The sequence below is a fragment of the Labeo rohita genome, chromosome 3 (assembly GCF_022985175.1).
Source record: "Labeo rohita strain BAU-BD-2019 chromosome 3, IGBB_LRoh.1.0, whole genome shotgun sequence".
Lineage (NCBI taxonomy): Eukaryota > Metazoa > Chordata > Actinopteri > Cypriniformes > Cyprinidae > Labeo > Labeo rohita.
The window spans coordinates 47,921,745-47,948,831 of record NC_066871.1 but is presented as its reverse complement, the minus strand read 5'-3'; the positions used below and the strand labels follow the sequence as shown (position 1 = coordinate 47,948,831).

Genomic DNA, 27,087 nt, shown 5'->3' with positions numbered 1-27,087 from the left:
GTGAACTCATTGTCCCGTTAGCTCAGAGAGCTTTATTTTCCCTCTTTACTAAGCTTTGTCAGTTGTTTTGTGTATTGGTCTAATTCTTTTTTTGAGTTTCTCGTTCTAATTAACTTTACATTGGGTTAGTCACTCAATTATTAATTCTCTTGTGCTTTGTTCCCACCCTTCTGAATTATGTTGCATCGATAAGGAGTTATCACAAACTAAGACAGTTTAGTTGTGCTATTGTAGGAGTGAAATTATTATTACTATGTGCATAGTTAGTAAGCTTGCTGACATCATCAGAAGTAACGAGGTCAACCATGCCCTTACTCTTAGCTTAAGACTTCTCTCTATTCCTTAGTAAAAGTTTGTCTCAGCAGCTTTGTGAATAGGTTTTAAGAGAAAACTCTTAACTAAAAACATGTACTGCTATTTAGGAAAACACTTATTGGTGAGACAAAATGTTTTGTGAATACGGGCCCTGCATGGTTTGTAAACAGACTCAAACCCATGCAAATGTAACCCCCTTCTGGTTCTCATGTTCAATTCTCCCGGAAAAGATCACACACAGACAGTTTGCTGAGTTCATCCATGTAGTTTATTTACTAGAAAGACTGAAGATAAATGAGAAAACACCAGACAGACATGAATTGTTGCTCATCCGGTAACAAAACGGCCATTCATCTCAACAGCTTGTCTTGAACTGAAGACTTTACAATCAACACATGACTTTGACGTGATTATGAACTCAGCCTCTTTTTTGTTATGCTTTTGTAAACATGAAGAACATAAAATTACACAAACAATAATACACCACACCTGAAGATAAATGAGAAAACACCAGACAGACATAAATCGTTGATCATCCGGTAACAAAACTGCCGAAAAATCATGCAAATTAGAATAATCAAAATAAATACACAGAAATAAAAGAAATACAAAAGATTCCATGTACACTGCCCGGTCACATCTAAAATACACGAAAACAATTACTCGCCAGTTGCGATCTTCATATCGTTCAAAAGGTGCGTGTGGCTTGAAATTACGCTGCGAACACTGACCGTGTATGACATTAAAATACCGCGAGAGCGAGTTGAAAGCATGCAGAGCTGTCTGCGCTCTATAGCTCTTGCGGTACTTTGATTTTAAACACGGATCTTTCTGCGCAGCGCCACTTCAAGTCGAACGTACCTAAAAATCCAATTGTAGGGATGGGACGATACATCATTGCAACGCGAATGGAGAAATGATTCAGAATCGAGTCAAGATTTTCCGAACACCGCGATTTTTTCTCAAATCGATTCTGAGTTTAGTTTTGAACAGCAGATGGCACAGAAACCTTACACGCACTTGAACCTAAAATAATCGTTTATACAATTTGAAAAGGTTGAAGCGAATTACAAGGGTGTTCACAGTGGCCTGTGTTTACAATAATCTCGCGTCATAAAAGCATTCTGAGCAGAGGTTAAATTGCATGACTCAGCCGAACGCACATTCTCTTCAGCACTCTTTTTCATGAGCATTTGAGTGTGTGGATAAACACTAGATTAGAGCGCCATCTGCTGATAAAATCTAAGCTCAGAATCGATTCCAAATAGAACGGCAATGCATTCGGAAGATCTTAGAATTAATCCAGGAATCAATGTATTGTCCCATCCCTATCCAACTGACAACCTTGCGACCACGGGACCCTCCACTTAAGGCGGGCCCTAGGTGACCGCCTGTTTCGCCTGATGGATGGGCCAGCACTGCAATCAATATATAGTTAATGTAAGTTAAAGTGTTGTCTTTGTAACCACTTAAACTGGAAGTGGCAATGAATGTATGTAAAGAGTCTTAAAACTGTCATTAAAAGGCATTATATTTAACTTAAAATTTAAATTTAACATGATTTCTGTATATACCCTGGAGTGACAGCTCACTACCAGTTACAAAAGACACTCAAGCAGTCTGTCACAGGCAATTCTAGTAGCATTTTTAACAATTCATTTATTAAATTATCCTTTGACTATGTTCTTTCTAGTCAATTAATTTATTAAATAGATAGATACCAAACTTGCTGACCCCTGACAAATGGCTTACATATTGGAAACATGATGAAAGCAGAAAAAGATCCAGATCTACAAGCAGGGCTCGAATTGAGCAGGATACAGGGGGTGGCATCACCCTGGTTGAAATAAATTGTAAAAAGCATCCCCTCTGTAAAACCACCATCTCCCCTTACCATTCCCTTTAGATTATTCTAAATCTAATCTAATATCCCTATTAAATTAAACTATGCATTTTTACAAACTAAATAATGGTGTTTGATTAATCAGACCTCTGTCCTGTAACACGATGCACACAAGCTAAATCAAGTTTTCAAAGTTTTTCATAAAAAATTGTTCAAGTGTAACTTTTGAAGTTATTTAAAAAGAGGACAACAACGGGATATTTCCTCAATTAGAATTTAAAGACTTATTGTGCTGTATGTGTGACTGTAAGGGACTGAGAGATGATACAAGAGCTGTCATTATCAAGTATGTCATCTTTGCAAAAAACAAAAACAAGTCCTAAGAGTCCAAAAGCATTCACTGCGTAATGAAGCCTATTATAATCCAGTTAGAATTCCCTTATAATTCAAGCAATAAAAGAAAAAATACCCTGCATGAGTTATGGATTTATATTCATTGCACAAGCAATGTACTATAGCCAGTGAACAATAGTCCAGATAGACTCACTTGTTTCATTTCTAACTGAATGAAATCATTTGATTTGAATGATTCAATAAATTGTTTATTAAAACAGGGACTTGCTGCCATCTACTGGCAGTTTTATTGTCATATTTATTAATCCATGCCAAGCTAAGGTGCCAGCACAAAAACACATTCAAAAAAATGTTAATGATCAATTATTGACCAAAATATCTCCATTTCAGACCCCAGAAGGAAAACAGCTTATTTTAATAAAGCTATTTTTTAATTAAAGAAAAACCTGTTTAAAATGAGACAAATTTTGTACTTACTGTGTAAAAAGAAATTGACCACACCAAATATTTTTTTGCAATTCGACTTACTGGAGTAACATTTACTGACTAAGGTAAGATCCTCAGAGAGTCAAAACAATAGAAGAATGGAAAGAGTGTGTGAGTGAAGGTGGTTGTGAATGTGTGTAGATGTGTGTTAGTTACAGGATCAGATAATGACACTGTTCCTCTGTCATAGTCCAGATTCACTCTCACATGGTCAATCTTCCGTTTCACACGAAAACCAGAACCTAAATACCGTCCGGACAGATGAAACTCCACACTCCAGACACAAGAGTTGAAGAAATCACACCCCTTTCTCTGGTTTGATGCTGTAGTCAGTCCAAGACACCAGCGCTGACTCTTCTTAACCTCCACATCCCAGCAGTGTGTTCCTGAGTTAAAACCCTCAGAACCCAGAACACAGGGATAGAAGTCAAATCTCTCTGGATTATCAGGAAAAGGTTGTTTGTTCCTGCTGTTTGTCACACTGGTCAGATCATCAGTCAGGACAAGCCATGGATTTGCAGTGTTTGGATCCAGAATGACAGGAGCTGATGAGACACAATCAACAGATGCTGTTATTCTGATGTTCATATAATGATCAAGAGTGAACCAAACACAGATGATTATGAATTATGACACTTGTCCTGTTGATCAAACACATCAGACTTTCTACTGAACCTCTGTTATTAGTTTCATTTATCATCAGTGTTTAACAGCATTAACAATAAACATTAAATACTGTATGTGATTCAGGAATTTGTGTCATATCAAGATAAAGTGATAATTTGGAAAATAAATAATAAATCAATGAGATTTGGTCTCATTGGTCTTATTTTTGCTGCAGATGAAAAACTGTACATGTGTGCATGATCTCAGCAGCATCTGATCAACTTCAACGTATTGGCTCTTGTAGTCTGTGTATTGGTTTACCATAGTTTATTTTTATTGTCTCTTGTGTTTGACTCATGTTGGCTTAAAAAATTATTATATTTATTCTGAGACTAAATTTTATAATTGTAACTACTCCTAACAAACACCAAACTCAGCTCAGACCTCCAGACTCTATCTATCTATCCATCCATGTGTTTATGTGAAGAACCTCATCAATCATTTCCAGTGTGTGTGTGAGCTCAGATGTCCTGCAGTCAGACTCACTGTTCTGGACGATGTCCTGCATCTTCTTCCAGACTCTGAACGGCAGGTTGCCCAAGTAACGTGGCACATGAATCAAAGCTCCAGAAGGCGTCTGTGGATCCGGCTGTGAGATCTGGACTCTGGAAGAACATTCAGGAGTCAGAACTGCAGTGGCTTTGGATCAGAAGCAGAGAGACCAGAGACACCAGCAGATCACTCACCTTTCCATTGAGACTGGAAACTCCTGCAGAACAAACACACCATTGATCATCAACAACTCAATCAATCATTCAATCAATCAATCAATGATCTGAAATCAGACCTTTAGAAAGCAGACATCACTGGCTTTCATCATCTCCTCCGTGTCTTTGATTGTGTGTGAAAGAGCTGAGATGTGTCTGTTGATCTCCTCCAGCTTCTCCTTCATCATCTGCTTCTTCTGCTCCTCTTCCTCCCTCAGTGCAGTGATTGTAGCTTCTTCTTCATCTCTGAGAAACTGATAAAGCCTCTCAAACTGCTGTTTAATCTGACACTCTGTGTGCTCAGCTTGAGACTGAAATCAAACCACATTCAATTCAATCAACACACATCAACACAATCACATTCCGATCTGAGATAAACTCAGATGCAGACATCCAGAAGCAGACTGATGCTAATGATTTACAAAAATAATCATATGTAATCCTTTATATTATATTATGTGGGTGTTTGAATAGTCCTTTGGATGCGTTAAGTAAGTTTGTTGGCAAACTGTATAGTTAAGATTTAAATTGTTTAGATATTTAATCCTTATTCACTTATTCACAGTCCAGCGACTTGGCTGAAGGTTTAATGCATGTTCGGTCTTTTAACAGCGCTTCTGCAAAATCCACTTAATTTAACATTTAGTTTCAATTTTAATTTAGCTCCGTGTTTAATCTGACTCCAATTTCATATCATCGTTATAATGTAGGTGTTTAATTTAGGCTGATCACAAATATCAATTATGTATTAATTTAGATATCTGATTATTTCGGACTCGCTATACTTTCAGTTATTCGTTCATTGGGGACCGGATGCCTCTTTTGAGTCTGGCGCCGGCCGATTATGCCGATCTCACGATCACAAAAACGCCAGTCTGATGCTGAGTCAGAGGTCTGTAGGTGACTAATACCCTTTTTGACAGCCGCCTACTGCTTGCCTTCACAAAAAGTGTAGTTTACTTTAGTCTTCTCCCGTACAACTTCCTAACATTAGTGATAGACAGAAATCAGGAGGTCTCAGGTGATGTGCCTACTGCTCCTGGTCGTAATTTGTGGTAGCATCAGCCTCCTCACAATCTACTAGAAATAAGGATTTTAGAGTCTAAAATGAATCAAATATAATGTTTTATTTGTCAGGTAAAAATGTATCATGCCAATTACATAGTTTAACAATGAAAATTCAATTCAGAATTAAATTCAGTTCCAGTTTAAATAAATACATAACATCAATTACTCAAAGATAAATCTAAAAGTGGGAGTTGTATACCTGACCACAGAGAGACACACAACAGCATGTGAGAGATTTGGAGGCAAAGCTCCAGAGACTCTCACACACAGTGTGGGGTTCTTCTGAACACAGAATCCTCCCGTAGTGTTTTGTCACTTCACTTATATACCCAGACCAACACAAACAAATCTTCCAATCAGTCATAAAAACATAAAGACCTTTTGGTTTGTCAGGAGATCTCATGACCAAAGGTCACACCTGACTTGAGATTCTCACCCGACCCTAAGGAAAAACACACCCCTCAGCAGCAAAACACAATTCTACAAAAGTGTTCAATCTTCCTCGTAATATAAGTGTGAAATTGAGACCATTTTACCAATTGCACGGAGACCTTTAGAACAATACCAAACATGAAAGGGAAAAATGAACATATTCACAAGATGTAACACATGTAGTATATGGACATTCTTATTTCTTATTAAGTTCATACAAACTTTTAGTGGAATCTTTTGGGGGAAAGGAGTGAGATGCAGGGAGGGGAGAGGAGAGGGAGGGAGGAAGGGGGTTGTAAATGAGCAATAGAGGTGGTGGTGTTTGCCCTCTTTGAAGATCTCTTCTCCAGATTAATTGTTTTGTTGCATGGCATCTGGTTTTGTCAGAGTTCCTGGACTTTAAATTCATGAGGAAATCATTTCACATCTTACAAGTTTCTACAATTTTAACGAACTTTGGATATTTTAACATTCTCACCTTTATGTGTTGAACTGTTTTCTCAAACTCTCCTTTCATTTTTTCATTGTGTTTTAGTTTCTCCTGTAATGATTTCAGTACTGTATTGAGTTCCTCCTAGAAAAAAATAAAATACAATTTATTAACATCGCAAGCCCTTGTCAATTTGTGCGCATGTTGTTGCTGAGGTCTCCGCTGTTTAGTTGTTGTTCCGTCTCTTTGATTTCGTTTTCTACTGTGAAACAATTGGGACCGTGTTGCCGCCTGGTGGAATAACTGATTACTACAAAATATCTTTAGACTGACCAAACTCGCGTCACGCGCACTGTACGCGTAAAAAGTGAAGTATACTTTGGGACCCAGCTAAAGTTTAAATCAGACATAAATACAAGTTGTTTATTTTGTGGTGACCCTAATGAAACTGATGTGCATATTTTCTGGGATTGTCCGCACACACAGCGATTTTGAATTGAATTCTCTAATATTATCAGTCGCAATGTGCTCCAGGGGTTCTCTTGGCTTTTTAAGGTTGTACTGTTTGGCTTCTTTAATATACAAAAAGATACAATTAACGAATATTTTATCATTAACCTACTATTACTTCTTGCAAAATTTCATATTCACCACTGCAAATTCACTCAATAAAATCCATTATTTACCATTTAAAAAAAAAGAGGTTCAACAGTAAATCCAAACTATTTCATCATTCAAAAATCTTAAGGCTAATAAAATTGTTAATTTATTTAATCTTTTAATTAATTTTGTTAAAGGTTTGTGTTTTGTATTATTTATTTTATTATATACATGTAAAATGCTTACATTTTTGTACTGTTATGCATTGTACCTTGGCAATAAAAAAAAAAAAATAAATATACTTTGGGTTGAATTCAATTAAATCAACACTTTAATAGGACTTTTTATTAGCATGAAGTTGCAAAACTCATTTGTCTTACCTTATATGATGAAACCACTTCACTGATGGGTCTGAATTTATGATTGTCGTGTTTCTGTGAATTAACACACACTAAACACACCGGATGTTTGTCCTCCAGACAGAAGAGTTTGAGTTTCTCACTGTGTAAACTGCAGATCTCTTCAGATCCTGATGAACGACTCTCATTTCTCTTCTTCAGGAACGACTCACACAAGTTTTTTAATGCAAGATTAACTGGAGGTTCATCTTTTGAGCATCTTCTCCTGCAGACAGGACACTCCTGAGTTTTCTTGATTCTCCAAAACTGTTGAAGACACTCATTACAGACACTGTGACTACATGATAAAACAACAGGATTCTTGAAGATTTCACAACAAACGGGACAAGAAAGCTCTTCTACAGATAGTGAATCCATTTCCACTGTTCGAGCTCCATCAATATAAACTTTACTTTCACTTTCTGAAGTGAATAACCAAGAGAATCACAAAGATCTGCTGTCTGTTCATTAACAAACGGCTCAGTTTTTTCTTTGGTTCAAATTTCTTTTTGTTCTTCACTGATTCTTTGTTTTCTTTGGTAAAGAATGAAGAGAAAACGACAAAAAGGAAAAATAAAGAGTATTATTCTTCTACTAAGGTTTATTGGCGTTTGGCAAACAACTTTTTGGTGCATTACCGCCACCATCTGGTATGGAGTGTGGACCAGAATGTCGTATAATGAATGCTGAGGAAGTTTCCTTTTTACCTTTCATATATTCTAAAGACGGAAAGTAATTATAAAGAAAGTCTTTTTTTAAAAACAGAAAAATAAGGTTTTGTCTTCATACATTTGCATTTGTGAAGAAAAAATCAGAATCAACATTATATTAAAAAAAATCATGGTTTTTAACAAAATTATTGGGCAGTGACTGTATTTTCGTCTGGGACCAATAAGACATATTTTCCCAGAAAATTCTGGAATACACACAAAAAAAGAAAAGATGATGGCCTCCGGGTTAATGTTTGATGAACTTATTTAAATGTTATTTATATATATATATTATCTTTCTGAATAACATTGTCAGTAAAGTTGTTTTCTGTCAAGTTCTTTGGCATTGATGCACCTCTTTGTCCTCCATAAATGTCTGTTTGAACCTCTCTAGTAAAACTGGAGGTTCATATGCATTGATAAATAAATAAATACATAAATACATACATACATGCATACATACATAAACTATATCCTTCCACTTGGTTTCGCTAAGATATTGAAACAATATTCTATAACACATATAATAAGGGGTGGTGCCGTTCTTCTCTCTAGAAAAAATGGCACATAGTCTTAGAGTTTGCACTTGACTAATTGGGGCCCAGGTCAGGAAGCAGACAGACTGGCTTAACTGACTGTCTGCTATAGCTGCCTCAAGTCACAGAAATCAGTTAATTCTCAGCACACAGAGACTCTTTCACCTAGATATCATGCTATAGAGAACTATAGTACCATACTATAGAGAAAAAAAAAAAAAAAAAACATCCAAACCAATTTAAAAGTAACAATTTAAATGAGGTTCAACAAATAAAAAATGTATATAATACAGAGAAACAAATGATAACGCTTGGCTTATTGAATATCAGGTCCCTTTCTACAAAAGCACTTTTTTTGTAAATTATATGATCACTGATAATAACCTACATGTGCTCTGTTTGACAGAAACCTGGCTAAAACCAGATGATTACATTATCTTAAACGAGTCTACCCCCCAAGATTACTGTTAGAAACATGAGCCACATCTAAAAAAAAAAGGGAGAGGTGTTTCTACAATTTATAGCAATATTTTCAGTGTTTCTCAGAGAACAGGTTTTAAGTATAACTAATTTGAAATAATGGTGCTTAATATTACATTATTACTATACATTATTCAGAGAAAGTATTAATGACAAATCCCCTGTGCACCATACAGACTTTATCAAAGAATTAGCTGATTTTCTATCTGTGTTAGTGCTCGCTGCAGATAAAGTCTTAATAGTAGGTGACTTTAACATCCATGTTAATAATGAAAACGATGCACTAGGAGCAGCACTTATAGACATTTTGAACTCTATTGGGGTTAACAACATGTGTCAGGACCTACTCATTGTCAAAATCATACACTATTTAATACTGTCACATGGAATTGATGTTAATGGCATTGAAATTCTGCAGCAAAGTGATGATTATGATCTCTGATCATTATCTACTCGTGTATACTCCAGATAAATAAAACTGTAAATTCAACTCCTTATTACAAGTATGGTAGAACCATCACTTCTACTACAAAAGACTGCTTTTTGTAAGTAATCTTCCTGACTTATCTGAATTCCTCAGCATAACCAATAGCTCAGAAAAATGTAATGATATAACATAAACTATTGACTCTCTCATTTAGCACTTTAGATAAGGTCGCTCCTTTATGCTTAAGGAAGATTAAGGAAAACAGTCCGACCACGTGGTATAATGAGCACACTCCTGCCTTAAAGAGAGCAGCCCGGAAAATGAAGCACAGCTAGAGGAAAACAAAACTAGAGGTTTGTTGTACTGCTTGGCGTGAATGTACCCTATCCTATAGAAAACCATCAAAAACAGTACTTTTCGTCTCTTTTAAAAGATAACAAACATAACCATTGATATTTATTCAACACAGTGGCTAAATTAATGAAAAATAAAGAATCAGTAGCACAGCAGTAATGACTTTATGAACTACTTTACTTCCAAGATCGATAATATTAGACACAAAAATTGTCAGAATAGGTAGTATCCTCACAATTATGTTCCTTCTTACAGATAAATGGTATCTGTGAGGATTTCCAGTCAGGATTTAGACCATATCATAGCACTGAGACTGCTCTTATTAGAGTTACAAATGATCTGCTCTTGTCATCCGATCGTGGTTGTATCTCTCTGTTAGTGCTACTGGATCTTAGAGCTTCTTTGACACTATTGACCACAACATTCTTTTGAATAGACTCGAAAATTACGTTGGCATTAGTGGTAGTGCATTGGCATGGTTCAAATCGTACTTATCTGACACAGTAAATGAAGAGGTATCATATCGATTGAAGTAGCAAGGCTCAGATATGTTCTTAGGAGATATCATCAGGAAACATGGTGTTAGCTTTCATTGTGCTGATGATGCTGCTGATTGTTATGCTGGTGAAACATATCAATTTGAAAAACTAACGAAATATGTAGTTAATATAAAAAACTGGATGACAAGTGGTGCTAATTATCAGACCTAAAACCTCTGCATGTAATAATAAAATGCTAGTAAGTAAGTAAAATTTATTTAACTAGCACTGGCTACCTATTAGGTTCCGCATCAGCTATAAAATAGTACTACTTACCTATAAGGCACTTAACAGTTTAGCTCCTGTGTACCTAACTAGTCTTCTACCATGCTACAATCCATCACGCTCCCTAAGGTCTGTTTAAATCTAGATTAAAGACACATCTTTTTAGCCAAGCATTCAAATAATGCATCTCATAAACTTCTACTGCAGTTATATCTGATCAACTGCACATTATTAATCTTTTAGCTCTGGTTGAACAAATCTTTCTTTGCTTGGTTTGAACAGCAGCTACACTCATTATGTTCCTATCTGTTCTCTGTTTCTGCCATGGGATTGGCATCCCGTGGTAACTAGGAATTCACAAGCTCCAGTCTGGACCCAGAACACTTAAGATATCTATTTAATACTGCAGCATAAGCCAAGGCTATAGCATCAACTATCCAGTGGGAAAGTTGTTGCTTTGAGACTGACAACTCTTTTGGTGGCTTCCAAAGCAAACAAAGAGCTGCTCTGTCTGTCGAAACAGTTTAGAGAGCTCTAGATATATTCTCAATGCCCTAACAGGGCAAAGTAGATTAGCCCCTGCTCACCTTCTGCAACGGGAAGCACCAAAAGGGTAACCACCTGGGTTCTGAACAGAGTGGAGAGCACCTTAGGGACATAAGCATATCTCGGTTTCAGGACGACCTTACAGTCATTTGGCACAAACTCCAAAAGTTTGAGAAAATTTTCTCCTCTTGTGCCAGATGGCCGCAAGGACACTGTCTCAGCAGAGGCTTCTTATCATGAAGGGCTCATCAGTCAGTTAACTGTTTGCTTCTGCGTGTTTTTTTTTTTTTTTTTTTTTTTTGTGCAACAAGCATTTGAAAAAGAAGTATTTTTTTTTTTTTTTTTTTTAAAGGGGTGCTATTATAAACAAACTACAGCATTTGTTTTCCGCATGCAATAATGTCACAGTGTGGTCCATTAGAATATCATTAAATTAAACTACAGCATTTAGCCAAAATTTTTGCAGCGTGGAGAGCCACTTCAACAAGCTGCAGCGTGGAAGGTATACAAGTGTTTTTTTTTTGTTTTGTTTTTTTTTTTAAATGCATAAACTTGCACTAGAATAGGCTAGGCTAATCTGTGATGATGTTCTTTGATAATGTTAAGCTGCTGATAGCAGCTGGTTTCGGACAATGAAACTATGTAAAATAAATAAATTAGCACAATAATAATGTATCTGCGATTTCTGAGGATGGGACTCAACACTGTAGCATATTATTTACTAACCCTCCGTACATCCTAGGTGTATATGACTTTCTTCTTTCAGACGAATGCAATTAGAGTCTAATAAAGTCTAATACAGTGCATCCATCCATAATAAAAAAGTGCCTCACACGGCTCCCGTGGGTCTCCTGTAGCGAATCGATGTGTTTTTGTAAGAAAAATATCCATATTTAAAACATAAGATTCACTATTAATCTATCTAGCACTAACTGCTTTGACAAGGGGGGTGGCAGTACTGAAGCACTGTATAAGCTGTTTGCCAATCGCAATGCATTGGGACAGCTAACCAATCATAACACATTTCCTTTTTTGGAAGGCGGGCCTTTATTAAACCTGGAACTAATCAAGCTTTTGGTGGTAATTTAATAATGCAAATTATGTGAAAAATAATGCATTTTTCAAACCACCAAGCATGAGAGCATGTTCTAGCACACCCCCAAAACAAAATCAAGACTTAGAAAAAGAGCATAATACGACCCCTTTAATGAAAATAACCAATCGTTTCACTAGATAAGACCCTTCTTCCTCAACTGGGATCTTTTATAACCACATTTGGGATCGTTTGAAGCTGCATTTAAACTGCATTTTGGAAGTTCAAACTCGGGGCACCATATCAGTCCATTATATGGAGAAAAAATCCTGAAATGTTTTCCTCAAAAAACATAATTTGAAACTGAAGAAAGAAAGACATGAACATCTTGCATGACAAGGGGGTGAGTACATTATGTGTGAATCATTTTGGAAGTAGACTTTAAAACTCCTTTAAAACTTTGATTTCTAATTTAGTTCTGACTCCTTTTTCATATTGAATCCAATTTCAAGTGACTATTAAATACAAATTATGTAGTAGTTTTAGAATGACAACTTCATAATATTAGTTGTGTTATAATTTAGATACCTGATTATTCTGGACTTACTATACTTGGGGGCCTAATGTCGCATTTGAGCCTTGCACTGACTGGAGTGCAGGTCACACGATCACAAATATGTTGACTAATACCCGTTTTGTCAGCCCCCTACTGCTTGCTCTTGACAAAAAAATTGTTTAATCTTTTCCCATGCAGCTTGCTAAAATCAGCGATAGACAGAAATCAGAAGATCTTAGATGACATGCCTACTGCACCATTCATGACATATTTTGGCCGTAGATTTGCAGTAACAAAACCATCCTCATAATTTACTAGGCACTATGATTTCAGTAGAGTCTATAATAAATCAAGAAATAACATTTATTTTGCCAGGCATAATAAACCATAAACCAAGAAGAATAAATTCAGTCAATAAAAGTGAATACATCAGTCAAAGAAGAATACATTACAATTTTGCTACATAACTGATCAGCATGAAACGCAAAACATAGAATAAGAAAAACAACATTAAAATAATTTTAAAGAGTAAGCATGCAGGAAAATTGAGAGACACATGGCAATCATGCTTGCATTAAAGTTATGCCATTTCTCTTTAAATATCTCTTTCAAATCAAAACAAAACAATCATAAATTTAAGTAAATAAAACTTCACAGAACTTTTGCTGGGACATGAGGTGACCTGAGAAAAAATAAAACAGCTGGCAAAAACCTAATCAGGGGCATAACCCACAACAATAGAACCGAATTTTCCAGAGTTTTTTGAGATCTTTATTTTTGGTCTGTTCTACTGATATGGGACTGAGATCACATTTCCAATCACACAGAGACTTTAAAATGGATACCAAACATAAAAGGGTCAAGATCATATAGTATAGTAACTTGAGTTCCTGACACTTCCAAGTCAACTTTCAGTGACCTAGGCCATATGACCAGAAGTAAAAGACAGGGTAAGAGAGACAGATCTTAAAGGTGGTTGAAAGGACATTTGTTTCATCTAGATCTTCCTGTCAGATTAGAAAGTTTATTGTTTTTTTTTTTTTTTTCTTTTTTCCATGATATCTGTCTTGTGAGAGAGCTTACAATATTTACATAGTACATTTACAGAGAGATTACAAACAGATTCAGCATTACAGAAAACATCAGCAGTGACTGTAAGTAACAGAATCAGTGCAGTGTATTTATTACTGTCGTTTAGTGTCACTTGCACATCATGCAGTGAATTACTGTATTACTGTGACTTAACATTTGAGCATATGACACATATACTAAGCAAAAAAAATAAATAAATAATAAAACAGTATTAATATAAATGTTTCAGGCATGTTTTAAAGATGATTTGAATATATCACTAATTACAAGAACTGCTTCAGTTGAAGTGGCTTCTCACATCACCGAGATCTCTTTACCAAAGCTCCCTGTAGATTCTGAATACTGTCATTCTCATCCGGAGCCTGGATCTATTTGTAAACTCTTTCCTGAAACTACAAAAGAAAGAACAAATCACTTCAATTGGCTGTTTCATTAAATATCAGTATTCCTAGCGAGCCACCCCCTTTTTTTTTAATTTTTGAAGTGATTTACAAAAACAAAACTTACAACTGAGATTAAGAACATCCATGCTGTCGTGCCTCTGCATTTGTTCCATTAAAAAATTTCCACGGTTTTCCTTCTTCATTCCTTCAGTCTTCTGCAGTAGTTTTTCAACTGATCCTTCCACTTTCTTTTTGTTATTGAAACAGTGAAACTTTCCTCCACATTCAGTCACCAGTCGCTGCAGATCCGTATGATCTGTGTGTTTCAGATGTTCATCAATGGCTTGATCCAGATCCTCCAGTTCATCTCCATGTGTGAACAGAATCATGATGTACTTCTGAACTTCAGGACCAAAGAAAACCTCAATATTACCCAAGATCTCTTCCTCATTTTGCACAGGTTTCAATATAGGAACAGTAAGCAGAACTGCGCTGAGACCTGCTGAACATCGAGAGGCCAGCTGCTCTTTTATCATCGCCAGCTGATTTTCATTCAGATCTGAATCCATTAGATTTGGACAATCAATCACAACAACCTGCTTCCCTCCGATCTGTGTTTGACCCTCACAAACTTCAGGTTCCTTTTTCTTTTTTTGGACTGTGAACTTTCTTTCTCCCAGTATAGTGTTTCCAGATGAGCTTTTCCCAGAAGTATTTCTGCCCATCAGAAGAATCCGGATCACTGGATCATTTGGACTGTCGCTGCTCATCACTGAACCCTCTGAAAGAGACAGAAAGTATGAAGAAATAAAAAAGGCCACATTTTAAAAGGAAAAAAAAAAACATTCACCACAAACAGAACAAAAAATTAGCAGCAGCAAATGAACTCAAATATCACTGACAGCAGTCAGCAGAAGCATAACTGATCAGCTCAAATGTGAAACTGATCTGCATGTTTCTGTATTGTTTATAATGACATTCCTTGGAACCAAATCATTAATAAAGGACATAATCTCAATCTGAAGTACAAGCCAAATAAACTTTTCTCAATAAGACAATCCAAACAAACAAACCCAACTGAAAATACTTATCTCGTTCTTTAACAGAGTAGACAAACACTTACCAGGAAGTGTACCAGGAAGCACCATTTTGACTGATCTGAGTACAGAAAACCCTCAATCAAAATCTGAGAAAAGATATACAATTTACGAAATGAACACTCTCAATAAATGTTGTCTTGATTTATAACATCAGTAATTTAATATATTTACATAAATCACGCTATTACAGGAAATATAAACTCACCAGGAGTCAAGCTGCAATTCAGGTTTGTTGAGATTTTCCACTTCTGGTTCTGTAATATAAATGCTCCTTCCTTCTGCAGTTGCGTCATCAGCTATCAGTTGATGATGAATGACCTTTTTGATAAAACTGTGTGCATGCTATAGATGAAAAAAAAAGACTAATTTTTAAAATATTTTTTATAATGCTTTAGCTAATACATTGCAACTATTCATTTTTAAATTAACCCACAGTTTAATGTAGACAAACTAACTTGTATTATTACATTTTGGGGTGTGTTTTTAAAAATCATTTCAATTTGTCTATAGACAATGCTCATGAAAGCTCCTCTCAGTAAACTCTAATTTATCTTTAAAAATTCTACATATGAGTCTTAAGAGTAATTCAGGACCAATCTAAGAGCAACTCTGAGTGAGGAAAAGACAAAAAGCTTTATCTTAGTGAGGAGGCGGGGCTAACCCAGTTGCTAGCTATGACACAGCCTTTTGTAGACTGTGATTGGTTCTCCTGAAGATTAAAAGAATGCTAGCTATGACACAGCCTTTTGTAGTAAAGTTCTTGAATGGAGCACAGATGAAGAATGACGTGCAGGATTGGTTCTCCTGAGCTGATAGGAAAGATTTTCTTCTGATTAAAAGAATCACACTTCAACTTATGTCTTAACGTTTATTATCTTCTTTGCAAAGAGTAAGCATCCTCACCATTTTGATCATATTTTGACACAACATGAACATCATGACACCCTTTGGATATCATTAACATCTTGACATCTTTATGTCATGCCACCGTGAAAAACTGAAACAAATAAAATAACATTCAGATACATAACGTCTGAGTGTGTTCCTGTTTTTACCACAGCTTAACCAAGTTTGTTTCTTACTGAACCAATATAATAAACATGGAGGGCTTTCAGACAGTTCAGGCTGACTGGGATTGCAATGAGAGCAGTAAGCGCAAAGGAGGGGGGGGCTTGCCGTTCTATTTAATAACAGATGGTGCAACCCTTGTTATATTACGGTTAAGGAGTGACTGTTACCCAGACATTAAACTATTAGCTGTGGGGCTTCTGCCTTATCATTTGCCCAGAGAGATTTCACATGCCATAGCTGTTTATATTCCACCATTAGCTAACCCGAAGTTGGTGAGCAGCGTCATTCATAATGTTACATCACAATTGCAGACCAGACATCCAAGTGCTTTCATTGCCATTTTAGGCGACTTCAATCACATTTTTCTGGAAAAAATATTGCCAACTTTCACACAGTATATAAACTGTCTGACCAGAGAAGACAGGACACTTGATTTAATGTATGCAAACTTGAAGAATCCAAACGGCTCATCTCCCCTCCCTGCGCTGGGTAGGTCAGACCACAATTTGGTGTACCTCAACCCTTATTATATCCCTCCAGACTGTGAGGAGACGGACAGATGAGGCTTATGAGGCACTTCAGACTTGTTTTGAGATCACAGACTGGCAGGTACTCTGTGTGCTGTATGGAGAGGATATTGATGGACTTACTGAGTGCATCACTGATTATAATATTTTTTGGGTTGATTGCACAATTCCATCAAGCACTATCTTTTGTTATCCTAACAATAAGCCATGGGTAACAAAGGACATCAAGGCTACCTTGAATGCAAAGAAGGTGGCATTTAGGGAGGGGGACAGAGGGGAGGTCAAGAGAGTGCAGAGGGAGCTGAAAGTAAAAATCAAAGAAGCTAAAAACACTTATAAGAGGAAGTTGGAGAGGAAGCTTCAGCAAAACAGTTCAAGAGAGGTTTGGAATGGCATGAGGACCATTACTGTTTTTCAAAGGTCCAACAATGCTGCTGGTGAAGGAGCCAACAAATTTAATCTGTTTTTTAATAGATTTGATGATGTTTCTGCCCTTCCTCTCCTGGACTCCTCTGTTTGTCCACCATCATAAGCCACTCAACTATCAGAACCTTCTCCTCAGTATGGATCCCCTGCCTGTTTACAGCCTTTACAGTCTTCACTTTCTCCCCTATTCAAACCATTATATTATTTTTTCTTCCACCTGACCCTGTAGCTTTTTTCTCTACTACCTCTACAGTGCTGTTTACACCTGACCAGGTGTGAAGACAGCTAAAGAAGCTCCATTCAAGCAAGGCTGCAGGCCCGGATAAGATCCATACTAGGGTTCTTAAAGCCTGTGCCTCCCAGCTTTGTGGTGTATTTCACCATGTCTACAGCATGAGCCTGAGACTCCAGAAGTTTCCTCTGTTATGGAAGGACTCTTGCATCGTCCCTATTCCAAAAAAGTCTCATTCCAGTGGCAGACCATGGCATTAATGTGACGCTTGCAGCATTGTGTATCGGACAGAGTGGTTTGCAACACTGGAGCTCCACAGGGGACTGTGCTGTCTCTTTTTCTTTTAACCCTGTACAGTGCAGATTTCAGCTATTGTACTGAGTCTTGCCATCTTCAGAAATGTTCTGATGACTCAGCTATAGTTGGCTGCATCAGTGGTGGAGAGGAGACTGAGCACAGGACTACATCCCTGGTGTCCTGGTTGCAGAACCATCTACTGGCTCAATGTGGCAAAAGCATTGTGAGCGGACAGAGTGCGCAACACTGGAGCTCCACAGGGGACTGTGCTGTCTCTCTTTTCATGGGGTCCCAGATTTGGATATTGTACTGAGTCTTGGCATCTTCAGAAATGTTCTATGAACAATAAAGTTGGCTGCATCAGTGGTGGAAGCTGTCCAGAAGAAGGGCCAGAGCTTTGCCACATTTTCTGAGGGAACCATCTACAGCTCAATGTGGCAAAAACAATGTTGAAGATGTTCTGCAGAGGACTCAGTGGTCTCTATTCATGGGGTCCCAGTGGATATTCAGCTGTTATAAATGCTGGAGTCCAGCAGACTGAAGGTAGCTGATGCTAATAGACTGAACAAACTTATCCATAAGGCTGCTTCTGTTGTGGGGGTGGAGCTGGACTCTCTGACTGTAGTGTCAGAAAGAAGGATGCTGTCTAAGTTACTGGCCATCTTAGACAACACCTCTTTTTATATTTACCATGCTGTTAATGTCTTACTTAATGTATTTCATATGAAATTAACAGTGATCCAATAGGGTAATTGTTTGTGTGATCACTTTTTCCATTTGGCAAAATATTAATGTAATTATAGGACCAATGTTGCCAGATTGGGTGCACAATTTCCAGACCAAAAGCTCACAAGCAGAACCTGCCTAAAAATCTATCTGGCCTTTTTACCTTTACTTTAGGTAAAACAAATGTTTTATGGGTTTTTAAAAGCTGTTTTTATGTGTTTAGAGTTTTCTGACCAGTAGGAGTCACCACTGTTAGCAAGAGTGAATCATTTTGTGAAGCAACTGGTTCATAAAACAGGTGTTATACCTAAAGTATAATCTATCAAATGGAACTGACCAATCATCTTATATCTTTACATATTAAATGTACAAAATGTGTGCTTTTGAGTTTTCAGGGTTTGTTTGTTTGTAGTATGGGTGGCTCAGCTAAACAGGCCAATAGTCAATTAACTACTATTTACCTTTTAATTATACAGATATTTCATTAAAACTCTCATTAAAATGTGAATTTTTCTTTTTCTTTTAAACGGCACAAAGAAGAATTAGAAAAAAGAAAAAAGAAAAAGAAAACAATAACAAACAATGCTAATAAAAAAGCTCTATATGCAATCAAATGCTAAAACATTGCCGCTTTGGAGGTAGAAATTCACTGAAAAAAGAATGCTGTCACGTTTCAGGCAGGAACAGATGAACAACGACGTAGTGAAACGAACAGTCTTTAATAATCCAAGGAAGCAGAGCAAACACAGGAACACGGGGTGGTAACATTAAGGTCTGACAAGGCAATAGGGAAAACACACGCTATATATACACACACAGACTGATTACAAACACACGTGCAGACAATGAGGGAGAAACCAAAACAAAGAGCTGCAGGGGGAAATGATGGGAGAAACCAACTAAAAAGTCCAGGGGTGTGACATTACCTCCCCCTCCCGGAAGGCGCATCCTCGCGCCGACAAACAGGGAAAACAAAATGTACCAAGTCTTAGGAGGGGGCTTCGGCGGAGGACAGACTCCTGGGAGGAGGGCAAAAGATGGAGTCCAGGGTGGTGACGGAATAGTCCATGGAGGTGATGACGGAGGGAGGAGCCAAGGAGGTGACAGGAGGGGGCTGGAGCAGGAGGAGCCAGGTGAGACCCAGATCGCAGCCATGATGGAACCCCACGGTGGAGCCGATGGAGGGAGGAGCCATGGTGGAGAAAAGGCTGACGACTCCCGGGGGCCGACCGACGTAGGTGGAGCAGGTGGTGGTAGAGCCCGAGGTGGAGACGGAGAGCCGATGATCCTGGGTGACACCGAGGATCCGGAGGGCCAAGGTGGAGCCCAAGGCTCTGGCGACCAAGGCGGAAGCGAAGATCCGGAGGTCTGCGGCAGAGCCGGAGCGACAGAGGACTGAGGCTGTGCCAGAGGGATGGAGGAGTTCCACGGAGCCGGTGGGACAGAGCGACGAGGCGCAGCCGGAGGAGTAGAGTCCTGAGGCGAAGGTGGGATGACGACAGACCGGGGCGGAGCCGAAAGGACGATGGAGCCCGGTGGAGCTGGTGGACCGACGGGCGACGGTGGAGACGAGGGAGCTGAGAGACGGGGTGGAGCCGCAGGGTCGGAGGGCCGAGGTGGAGTCCAGGACTCTGAGGCTGAAGGCGGAGATGAGGGATCCTCCAGCCATGACACCGATGATGACTGGCAGACCTGCGGCGAACCCACCGCACAGATGGTGGGCTGAGGGTGAGCAGAGGGACTGACAGGCAGCAGTGGTGGCATGGTTGAAACATTATGGCCATTAAACAGAGGTAACTGAGGGAGGGTGGGTGGGAAACTTAAGTAGACGGACGGTTCAGAACTTGCAGGGGGTTCAACATTTAAATCCTCAGGGAAACACAGATCAGGTTCATTGTCTTTTTTCGTACGTCCCAAAATCCAATTAAGCTCACCCTCAGCGGTGGTGCAGTGGGTAGTGCTGTCCTCAGCAATTTCCCGTTCCACTGATATCTCCACCGACGCGGACATAGTGGCCGGCTCACGCACCTGGTCTGACGGCTCGTGCAGCTCAGGCTCCGTGGTGATCAGCTGCTCTGTCGCTCCTTTCTGCGATGGCTCGCTGGTCGCGTCGGGCTTTAGCTCTCCGTCATCGGTGGGCTCTGGCTGGTATTCCGTGGGTCGGGGTGGTGGCTTGTTGGGATCTGGGTCTGGAGTGACACTGGCGAGATTCTCCAAGGAACAGACGGGAAACGAGGATCGGTTTCTCGCCAGTGTCCACTCCACAAACGAGGCGAAATCCGCTCGAGGACCGTCCTCGGACGACGGCGCTCTGCATGCGGCGTTTAGACTCGCATCATAGAACGCACAGAGCGCGTCGTCCGGGTAGCTGGTGGTGTGAGCTACTAGTTGGAACATGACGGTATATCCCTCGAGCGGTAGCTCCCCCTGCTTCAGCCGAAGGAGGATGAATTCCGGACGGAGTAGGGGATTCATGGGGAAAACACAACGGAACCAAAAGACTGGAAAAAACGAACGAGAAACAAAACGGGGGAAACACGCAAAAAAAAACTGTTTAGGTCAGACCTTGTGTCACGTTTCAGGCAGCAACAGACGAACAACGACGTAGTGAAACGAACAGTCTTTAATAATCCAAGGAAGCAGAGCAAACACAGGAACACGGGGTGGTAACATTAAGGTCTGACAAGGCAATAGGGAAAACACACGCTATATATACACACACAGACTGATTACAAACACACGTGCAGACAATGAGGGAGAAACCAAAACAAAGAGCTGAAGGGGGAAATGATGGGAGAAACCAACTAAAAAGTCCAGGGGTGTGACAAATGCTGGTTTGCCAATGCATGTTACAGAATTTTGTTTAAATGTTTAAAGCATTTTATACTGGACAGTTTGTACTCAAATATGTTGTTATTTTTTATATTTAAACTTACAGGTTCAGGCAACACTTAAATAAATTTAATGAATTAAATGTGAATGTGGTGAATGGCTCAAGTCTGACCTAAATGAACAAAAACATGTCTCTGTCATTTAACACATGCATTTCCTTCTAGTAAACTTCACAGAAAAGAAAACATTCCTCCACATGATGGCATCTGAATCAGAATTCAAAGTTCTGTCCTGGAAAATTTGTGGTCTGAAAACAAGACTAAAAGAAAAAGCAGCTCTACTAGCGATCTTTAGAAAATATGATGTTGTGCTTCTGCAAGAGACTCATGTCGGTGAGGATGACAAGTGTAAAATCACTGAGGCCTTAGGAGGGAAATATAACATAGAAACACTGAAAGATGGGGAATTCAAAGAGCAACTAAACAGGGAGAAGACAATGTATTTGACATTCTTCAGTTCAAGCAGCAGAGGTGTTGCCGTTCTTATCAACAAACCACACACGTGTCTGGAAGCATTTTATGAGGGTGGAAACTTGGATTAATGCTGAGATTGGCAGTCAGAAATACACCTTCGTCAGTGTCTATTACCATTCTGACGACGACCATCTAATCTGTGATCTCAGGGTAAAGAATTTCTCCAGCTTCTTAAGAAGTGGGTCAGAAGCTTTTAAATGCAGGCCTGTGTTTGGTGGAGACTTTAACACAACACTTGATGAGCAGGATGCGAAGAAAGCACACGAACCACAGAGAAAATGACTGGATAGGTTCATGAGTATATTGCAGCTGTCAGACGTGTGGGGAGAAATGCATAAAAGAGAGTCTAGAGCACAAACAGAATCAGAACGATATACATATTCACATATCAAGCCCATGTCCAGATTAAACTATTTTTTCATGTTAAAACAGGAACAGAAATATGTGCACAGTTGAGAAATATGCAAAGATATAGATCTGTCTGATCATTTCCCCTTGAGTCTCACTCTGAAAATGAGTGAAACTGACGTTGAAGAGATGAATGCTAAAATGTCATCATTGAATGTAGAAGATTAAAGATCTAGAGATGCTCCAAACATCGTGTAGCGCCTGGACCAATCAGACACACAATTATTAATCCAGAAACTCACTCTTCCAACTAAATTATGTCAAATGCAGCTAACACCAGGAGCCAGTTAAACTTAGCTACTATGTTCTTAACTGTATCTTAAGTATTAGTTTGACCAACTTGTAGTTAACCAAGGGGTTAATCTGTCTTACTTTTCCTATTCCAATTAGACCAATTACTATTTTTATGTTACTGACTGAGACCCTTAAATAAACCCTTTTAATGCTATATATTCTATATACATAACCACTTGAGAAATGTAAACATGTATCCAATTTTCCCATCTCGTGGTTTTCCTATTATAGGGTTTGGCCTATGTAATTCAAACTCTTTTTAATTAATGTTTCAGAATTGCATGCAATGGTTAACTAAGATCAGCATGCTTGGTATCTGTCAACTCCAGTTTTACATTACATTGTGCTAACTCGGTGACACAATGAGATTATAAGAATCTTGAAGGTTCTTCTCTTAAGAACCTCTTTGTAGTGCATCATCCACAGACCCGTTTACTCGGTAGGCAAACTGTTTATCCAGTGATGTCCTTCAGATAAGCTAAAATCAGTCTTTCAAATGAACTCATGGCCACAGATGTTAAATATGGCAGAAATTACAGAGATGCTAAAATAATGTAGAAATAAAATTTAGCATTTATATAGCTTATATACAACAAAAATACTATTATAAACTAGGTTAGTGGATGATTCAGCAGCAAAAGATACTCATGGGTGCACAATAATTTTATAAAATGTAAACATTAAGTGAAACAACTTTATTTACTGGGGAACAAATAAAAGTGAATAAGTGTAGGCAGTGATCAAAAAAAAAAAAAAAAAAGGAAGGTGGGTTGGGGAGGGATTAATAAAATTTGTTACATTTTTAAACATTTATTTTTATTAAATGCAAAAAAAGCTTTTTAAAATAAACTATGGCCTCACCATGTCAAAAGTGTTTTTTTTTTTTTTTTTTTTTTTTTTTTAAATTATGATTATTACTATTTTCTATGTGTTTCTTCAGTTCGAAGATATCAGGGAACCTTTTTTTTTAGGTAAGTTTTTCATTTCACCACATCCTTTCCACATTGAATAACTTCTCATCCTTACATGTCTGTTAAAGTTAACTTACATTTTCGTAAACCTTAATCTGTGCTCTAAAAACTGACATATTGCTTGACTTTGTGTCACTGTAAAATCTAGAGAAATGTTCGAGGAGGCCAGTGGGGTACAGTTGAGACAAATGTATCATTTATTTATTCCATTTTTATATTTATTAGGTTATTATATTTATTAGGTTACTGTTTGCATTTGTTCTGTTTTATTGTTGCTGTTTGCAATTGTTTTTGTTTTTGTTTTTGTTTTTTTCTGTTACTTTTCAGCTGTTACTATTAAAATGATGACCTGAAATTAAATATTGTATTGCTATTTGCCATTACTATACAATGTTTTACAAATGAACTACATTTAACTAAACAAATAACCAAATAAAATACTGAATGGAAATAAAAACTGTTGAATTCTGATGAAAACTGTTGAATATTTAAAGGTATTTTACATTTGCAAAGAATTGATTAGGCAGCTTTACAGCATTATGGATGTACTGTGCAGTGCATGGGAACAAAAAAAGTGTCTTGTGTTTATTAGCTAATTGTAGAAAATATGACCTACTTATGAATGTTAATAATTAAAAATATTTTAGTAGATAAGTAGCCTAAAGGAAAATATGACAAATGTATTTTCAGTCCCTAGTTTTGCTGTGGTAATGGAAAAAGCAAAAAGTGTACCAACTGAACTGGTCTAACCTAGTTTTAACTAGTTTAACTAGGTTTTAGTGAGTAAAAGTTTCACTTAGTATCTGTACTTTAACTTGAGTATAAATTTGGAGTACTTTTTACACCCCTGTACTGTTTTGCAAATCAGCTGAGAGTACAGAGAATGTGAATTTAATTTTTACTGTACTGTAATCATAGACGCAGGCAGAACGTTGCATTTTGGCAGGGTTTAAGTTAAAATGTTGATAAACAACTAGATAATAAATAACTTTGATTGTCCTTTTGCATCATGCCCACGGTTTAATACTGGCCAAGAACACTACACAGGATTCAACACAAAAATAAAGTTATCAAAAAAAAAAAAAAATTATAATAATAAATAAATAAAAATTATTAAAAAAAAAAAAAAAAAAAAAAATCTGCCAGTAAACATCTGTATAGAGTTGTGACATATCCTAACTGCTTTAGTACCATGTCATTTAATACCGTAGGTGTAAAAACAAAAGTGATCCTGACCCTCCTGCCAAACATTTCAGTCACAGGAATGAGGTCAGTGTGATTTTCTGACTATAATGTCTGTCTTGTATTGTGTTTGCAGTTCAGACAGTGAAACACTTCCTGCTTGCAAATGATCTGTCTGTTCTTTAACATGAAGAGGAGAAGATCAGCTAAATCAATGGTATAAATGCATGTGTTTTTTGTTGTTGTTGTTGTTGTTTTAACAAATCGTTGTTGCTTTTACTGGAACAAAGTGGATATTGAAACAGCAAGTTGTCAAAGCTGCAGTATTTTTCTTGAAATCTTGCATTTTTCAGCATTTATAAGGATTTATGTCAGTAGTTTTATATGCAGTTTGTTGTTTTTTTTTTTTTTTTGCATGACACAAATAAAGTGTGGAGAAGGGGAAAGACAGTCTACAAAAGAGACAGATTTTTTGCCATTTTGCAAAACAACAGTTAATGCAACAGAAACCCACTGCTGATTATGATTTAAAGTGATGATAAAATGAATGTGGTTTACAATCATGGTGGCTTATTTTTTTCTTTGGGACTCTGATGGGCAGATTCTTCAAAACCTTTTACACCTGTTACTTTATTATTTCCCACTTGTTATTTCATCTGATTCCAGAGAGAGTTTACATCAGCAGATCTCAAATCGTGGGTCTGTGCTGAAGATTTCTCTGGATTCAATTCTGTTGTTGAAGAGTCTACAGATACAAACACACACTGATATTAAACACAACACACTGCCTGGATTCCTCATCTGCAAGTTGCTTTAGATAAAAATGTCTGTTACACAAAAACATGTAAATGAGACAAACACACTTAACATCATGACCCTTAATGATTTTCACTGTTGCATGACAATATGAACTACTAGCTTGAACACCAAAATTTCACCAAATTTGTTTTATTTTATTTTTTTATTTTATTTTGTTTTTTATGACTAAAACGTTTCATCTTTAAATGCTTGAAATTTGTTGAGTTAATAAATATAATTTATTAATGGATGATAGTGTGATCAACAAACTGCTCCTTACTCAAACCTAAAGCATTTTAATCATTTTGCTCAACATTGTGACACTCAGACACACACCTTACTGTCTTTATGTTACTGTTGCGAGTGACGATACTGTGGATTTTCTGAGCCCCAGCGTCAGTGATGTTATTGCCACTGAAACTGAGATCAAACAAACAAATCAGGAATGAAACAACTATTACATTATACTTGAGAAATGAACACTTTGAGTTTCTTCAGTCACTCACTCAATGTTTTGCACTTTGTGGAGGTTTGGGAGCAGCAGATCCAGACTGTGATCAGTGAGACGACACTGACTCAGATCCAGTTCTGTCAGTCCTTCACAATATTCCAGAATCAGGACCAGACCTCTACAGACCTGCGGATCCAGCTGAGTCTGACTGAGATCCAGCTCTTCACCCAGAGCTCCAGAAAGAGACTCGGCTTCCTCAGGCCTCACATGAGCCAGAAACTGAAGAAGTAGGGATTTATCACAACTGAAAGACAGAGAACAAGAAATAGATGGATGAGCTCAAACGTCACCCGAATCCGCAGCTTCAAATAAATTATCCGCCCGTCACCCACCCGCACCTGTATTTTCTCTGATTTAGATAACCGCACCCGATCGTCGGTTACGATTATTCTAATTCTTAGTTTTGCATGATGATAAAATGGAATTTTTAACAGCAGATTGATTTAACTGACATCTGCTTTTAAGCCAAATCCACGCTAAAAAGAATGTTAACTGACATCTGGACGTGACTCTCCGCAATCTCTGATGAAATCAGTTGGGTGTTTGAACGTCTACTGGATCCTTGGACAAAAGTTTACAGGGGTTCACCCAGTTTAAGAAATTTCAGATCATAAAAATCTAATTCTTTCCATTTTTAAGGTACTGTTTTCGTTGTAATGTACTGATTCAAATCAGTAATCAATAATAATTGTTAATTTTACTACTCGCAAATCTGGTGCTGGCGCGGACACATCTCAGGCGCAATCATCAAACATATTTCAAAGGAAGCCGGCGCCACATTCCCTACCGTTTTTACTATGTGTTTTGAGCGAATATTTGCATTTATTCACATACGATTGAATTAGAAATGGTGGCCTGTCATGATTTTGGCTAATGCAGGACACTACTGAAGGATGCGCATCAGAGGGAATTTAGAAGTGGATATACGCAAAGCCGACGGATTAAAAAATGGTTATGCGCAGGTACTGCACTACACCACTAAATATTACCCTACTCAAT

General features: G+C 37.8%; 2 protein-coding genes and 1 long non-coding RNA gene across 4 annotated transcripts; all 3 read right to left on the bottom strand.

Moving 5' to 3' along the window:
- Positions 1 to 3,002: 3,002 nt before the first annotated feature.
- LOC127161291 (E3 ubiquitin-protein ligase TRIM35-like) lies at positions 3,003 to 7,892 on the bottom strand. Of its 2 annotated transcripts, XM_051103964.1 has the most exons (6): positions 7,282 to 7,892; positions 6,350 to 6,445; positions 4,452 to 4,682; positions 4,351 to 4,373; positions 4,151 to 4,269; positions 3,003 to 3,543 (listed from the first exon to the last, which is right to left on the bottom strand). In XM_051103964.1, exons 1-6 carry the CDS (start codon positions 7,675 to 7,677, stop codon positions 3,059 to 3,061), a joined length of 1,350 nt encoding a protein of 449 aa, XP_050959921.1. In that variant the 5' UTR covers positions 7,678 to 7,892; the 3' UTR covers positions 3,003 to 3,058. The 2 variants fall into 2 exon arrangements, with proteins under 2 accessions (XP_050959921.1, XP_050959931.1); XM_051103974.1 differs by lacking the exon at positions 6,350 to 6,445.
- Positions 7,893 to 13,111: 5,219 nt separating this feature from the next.
- Positions 13,112 to 15,569, bottom strand: LOC127161557 (GTPase IMAP family member 8-like). The gene is made up of 4 exons (XM_051104300.1): positions 15,486 to 15,569; positions 15,316 to 15,366; positions 14,305 to 14,961; positions 13,112 to 14,189 (listed from the first exon to the last, which is right to left on the bottom strand). Exons 2-4 carry the CDS (start codon positions 15,326 to 15,328, stop codon positions 14,149 to 14,151), a joined length of 711 nt encoding a protein of 236 aa, XP_050960257.1. The 5' UTR covers positions 15,329 to 15,366; positions 15,486 to 15,569; the 3' UTR covers positions 13,112 to 14,148.
- Positions 15,570 to 25,241: 9,672 nt separating this feature from the next.
- Positions 25,242 to 26,354, bottom strand: LOC127161620 (uncharacterized). The gene is made up of 3 exons (XR_007827106.1): positions 26,084 to 26,354; positions 25,914 to 25,997; positions 25,242 to 25,524 (listed from the first exon to the last, which is right to left on the bottom strand). It is a non-coding gene; the product is annotated as an uncharacterized LOC127161620 (long non-coding RNA).
- Positions 26,355 to 27,087: the final 733 nt, after the last annotated feature.

Bases quoted from the DNA above. Each gene is read 5' to 3' on its own strand.
- LOC127161291 (XM_051103964.1), bottom strand. From the start codon at position 7,677: ATGGATTCACTATCTGTAGAAGAGCTTTCTTGTCCCGTTTGTTGTGAA. The intron at 6,446-7,281 runs GTAAGACAAATG...ATTTTTTTCTAG, and splicing joins AAGTGGTTTCATCATATAAG to GAGGAACTCAATACAGTACT. The intron at 4,270-4,350 runs GTGAGTGATCTG...ATGTTCTTCCAG, and splicing joins TTTCCAGTCTCAATGGAAAG to AGTCCAGATCTCACAGCCGG.
- LOC127161557 (XM_051104300.1), bottom strand. The intron at 14,190-14,304 runs GTAAGTTTTGTT...TTTCTTTTGTAG, and splicing joins GGATGTTCTTAATCTCAGTT to TTTCAGGAAAGAGTTTACAA.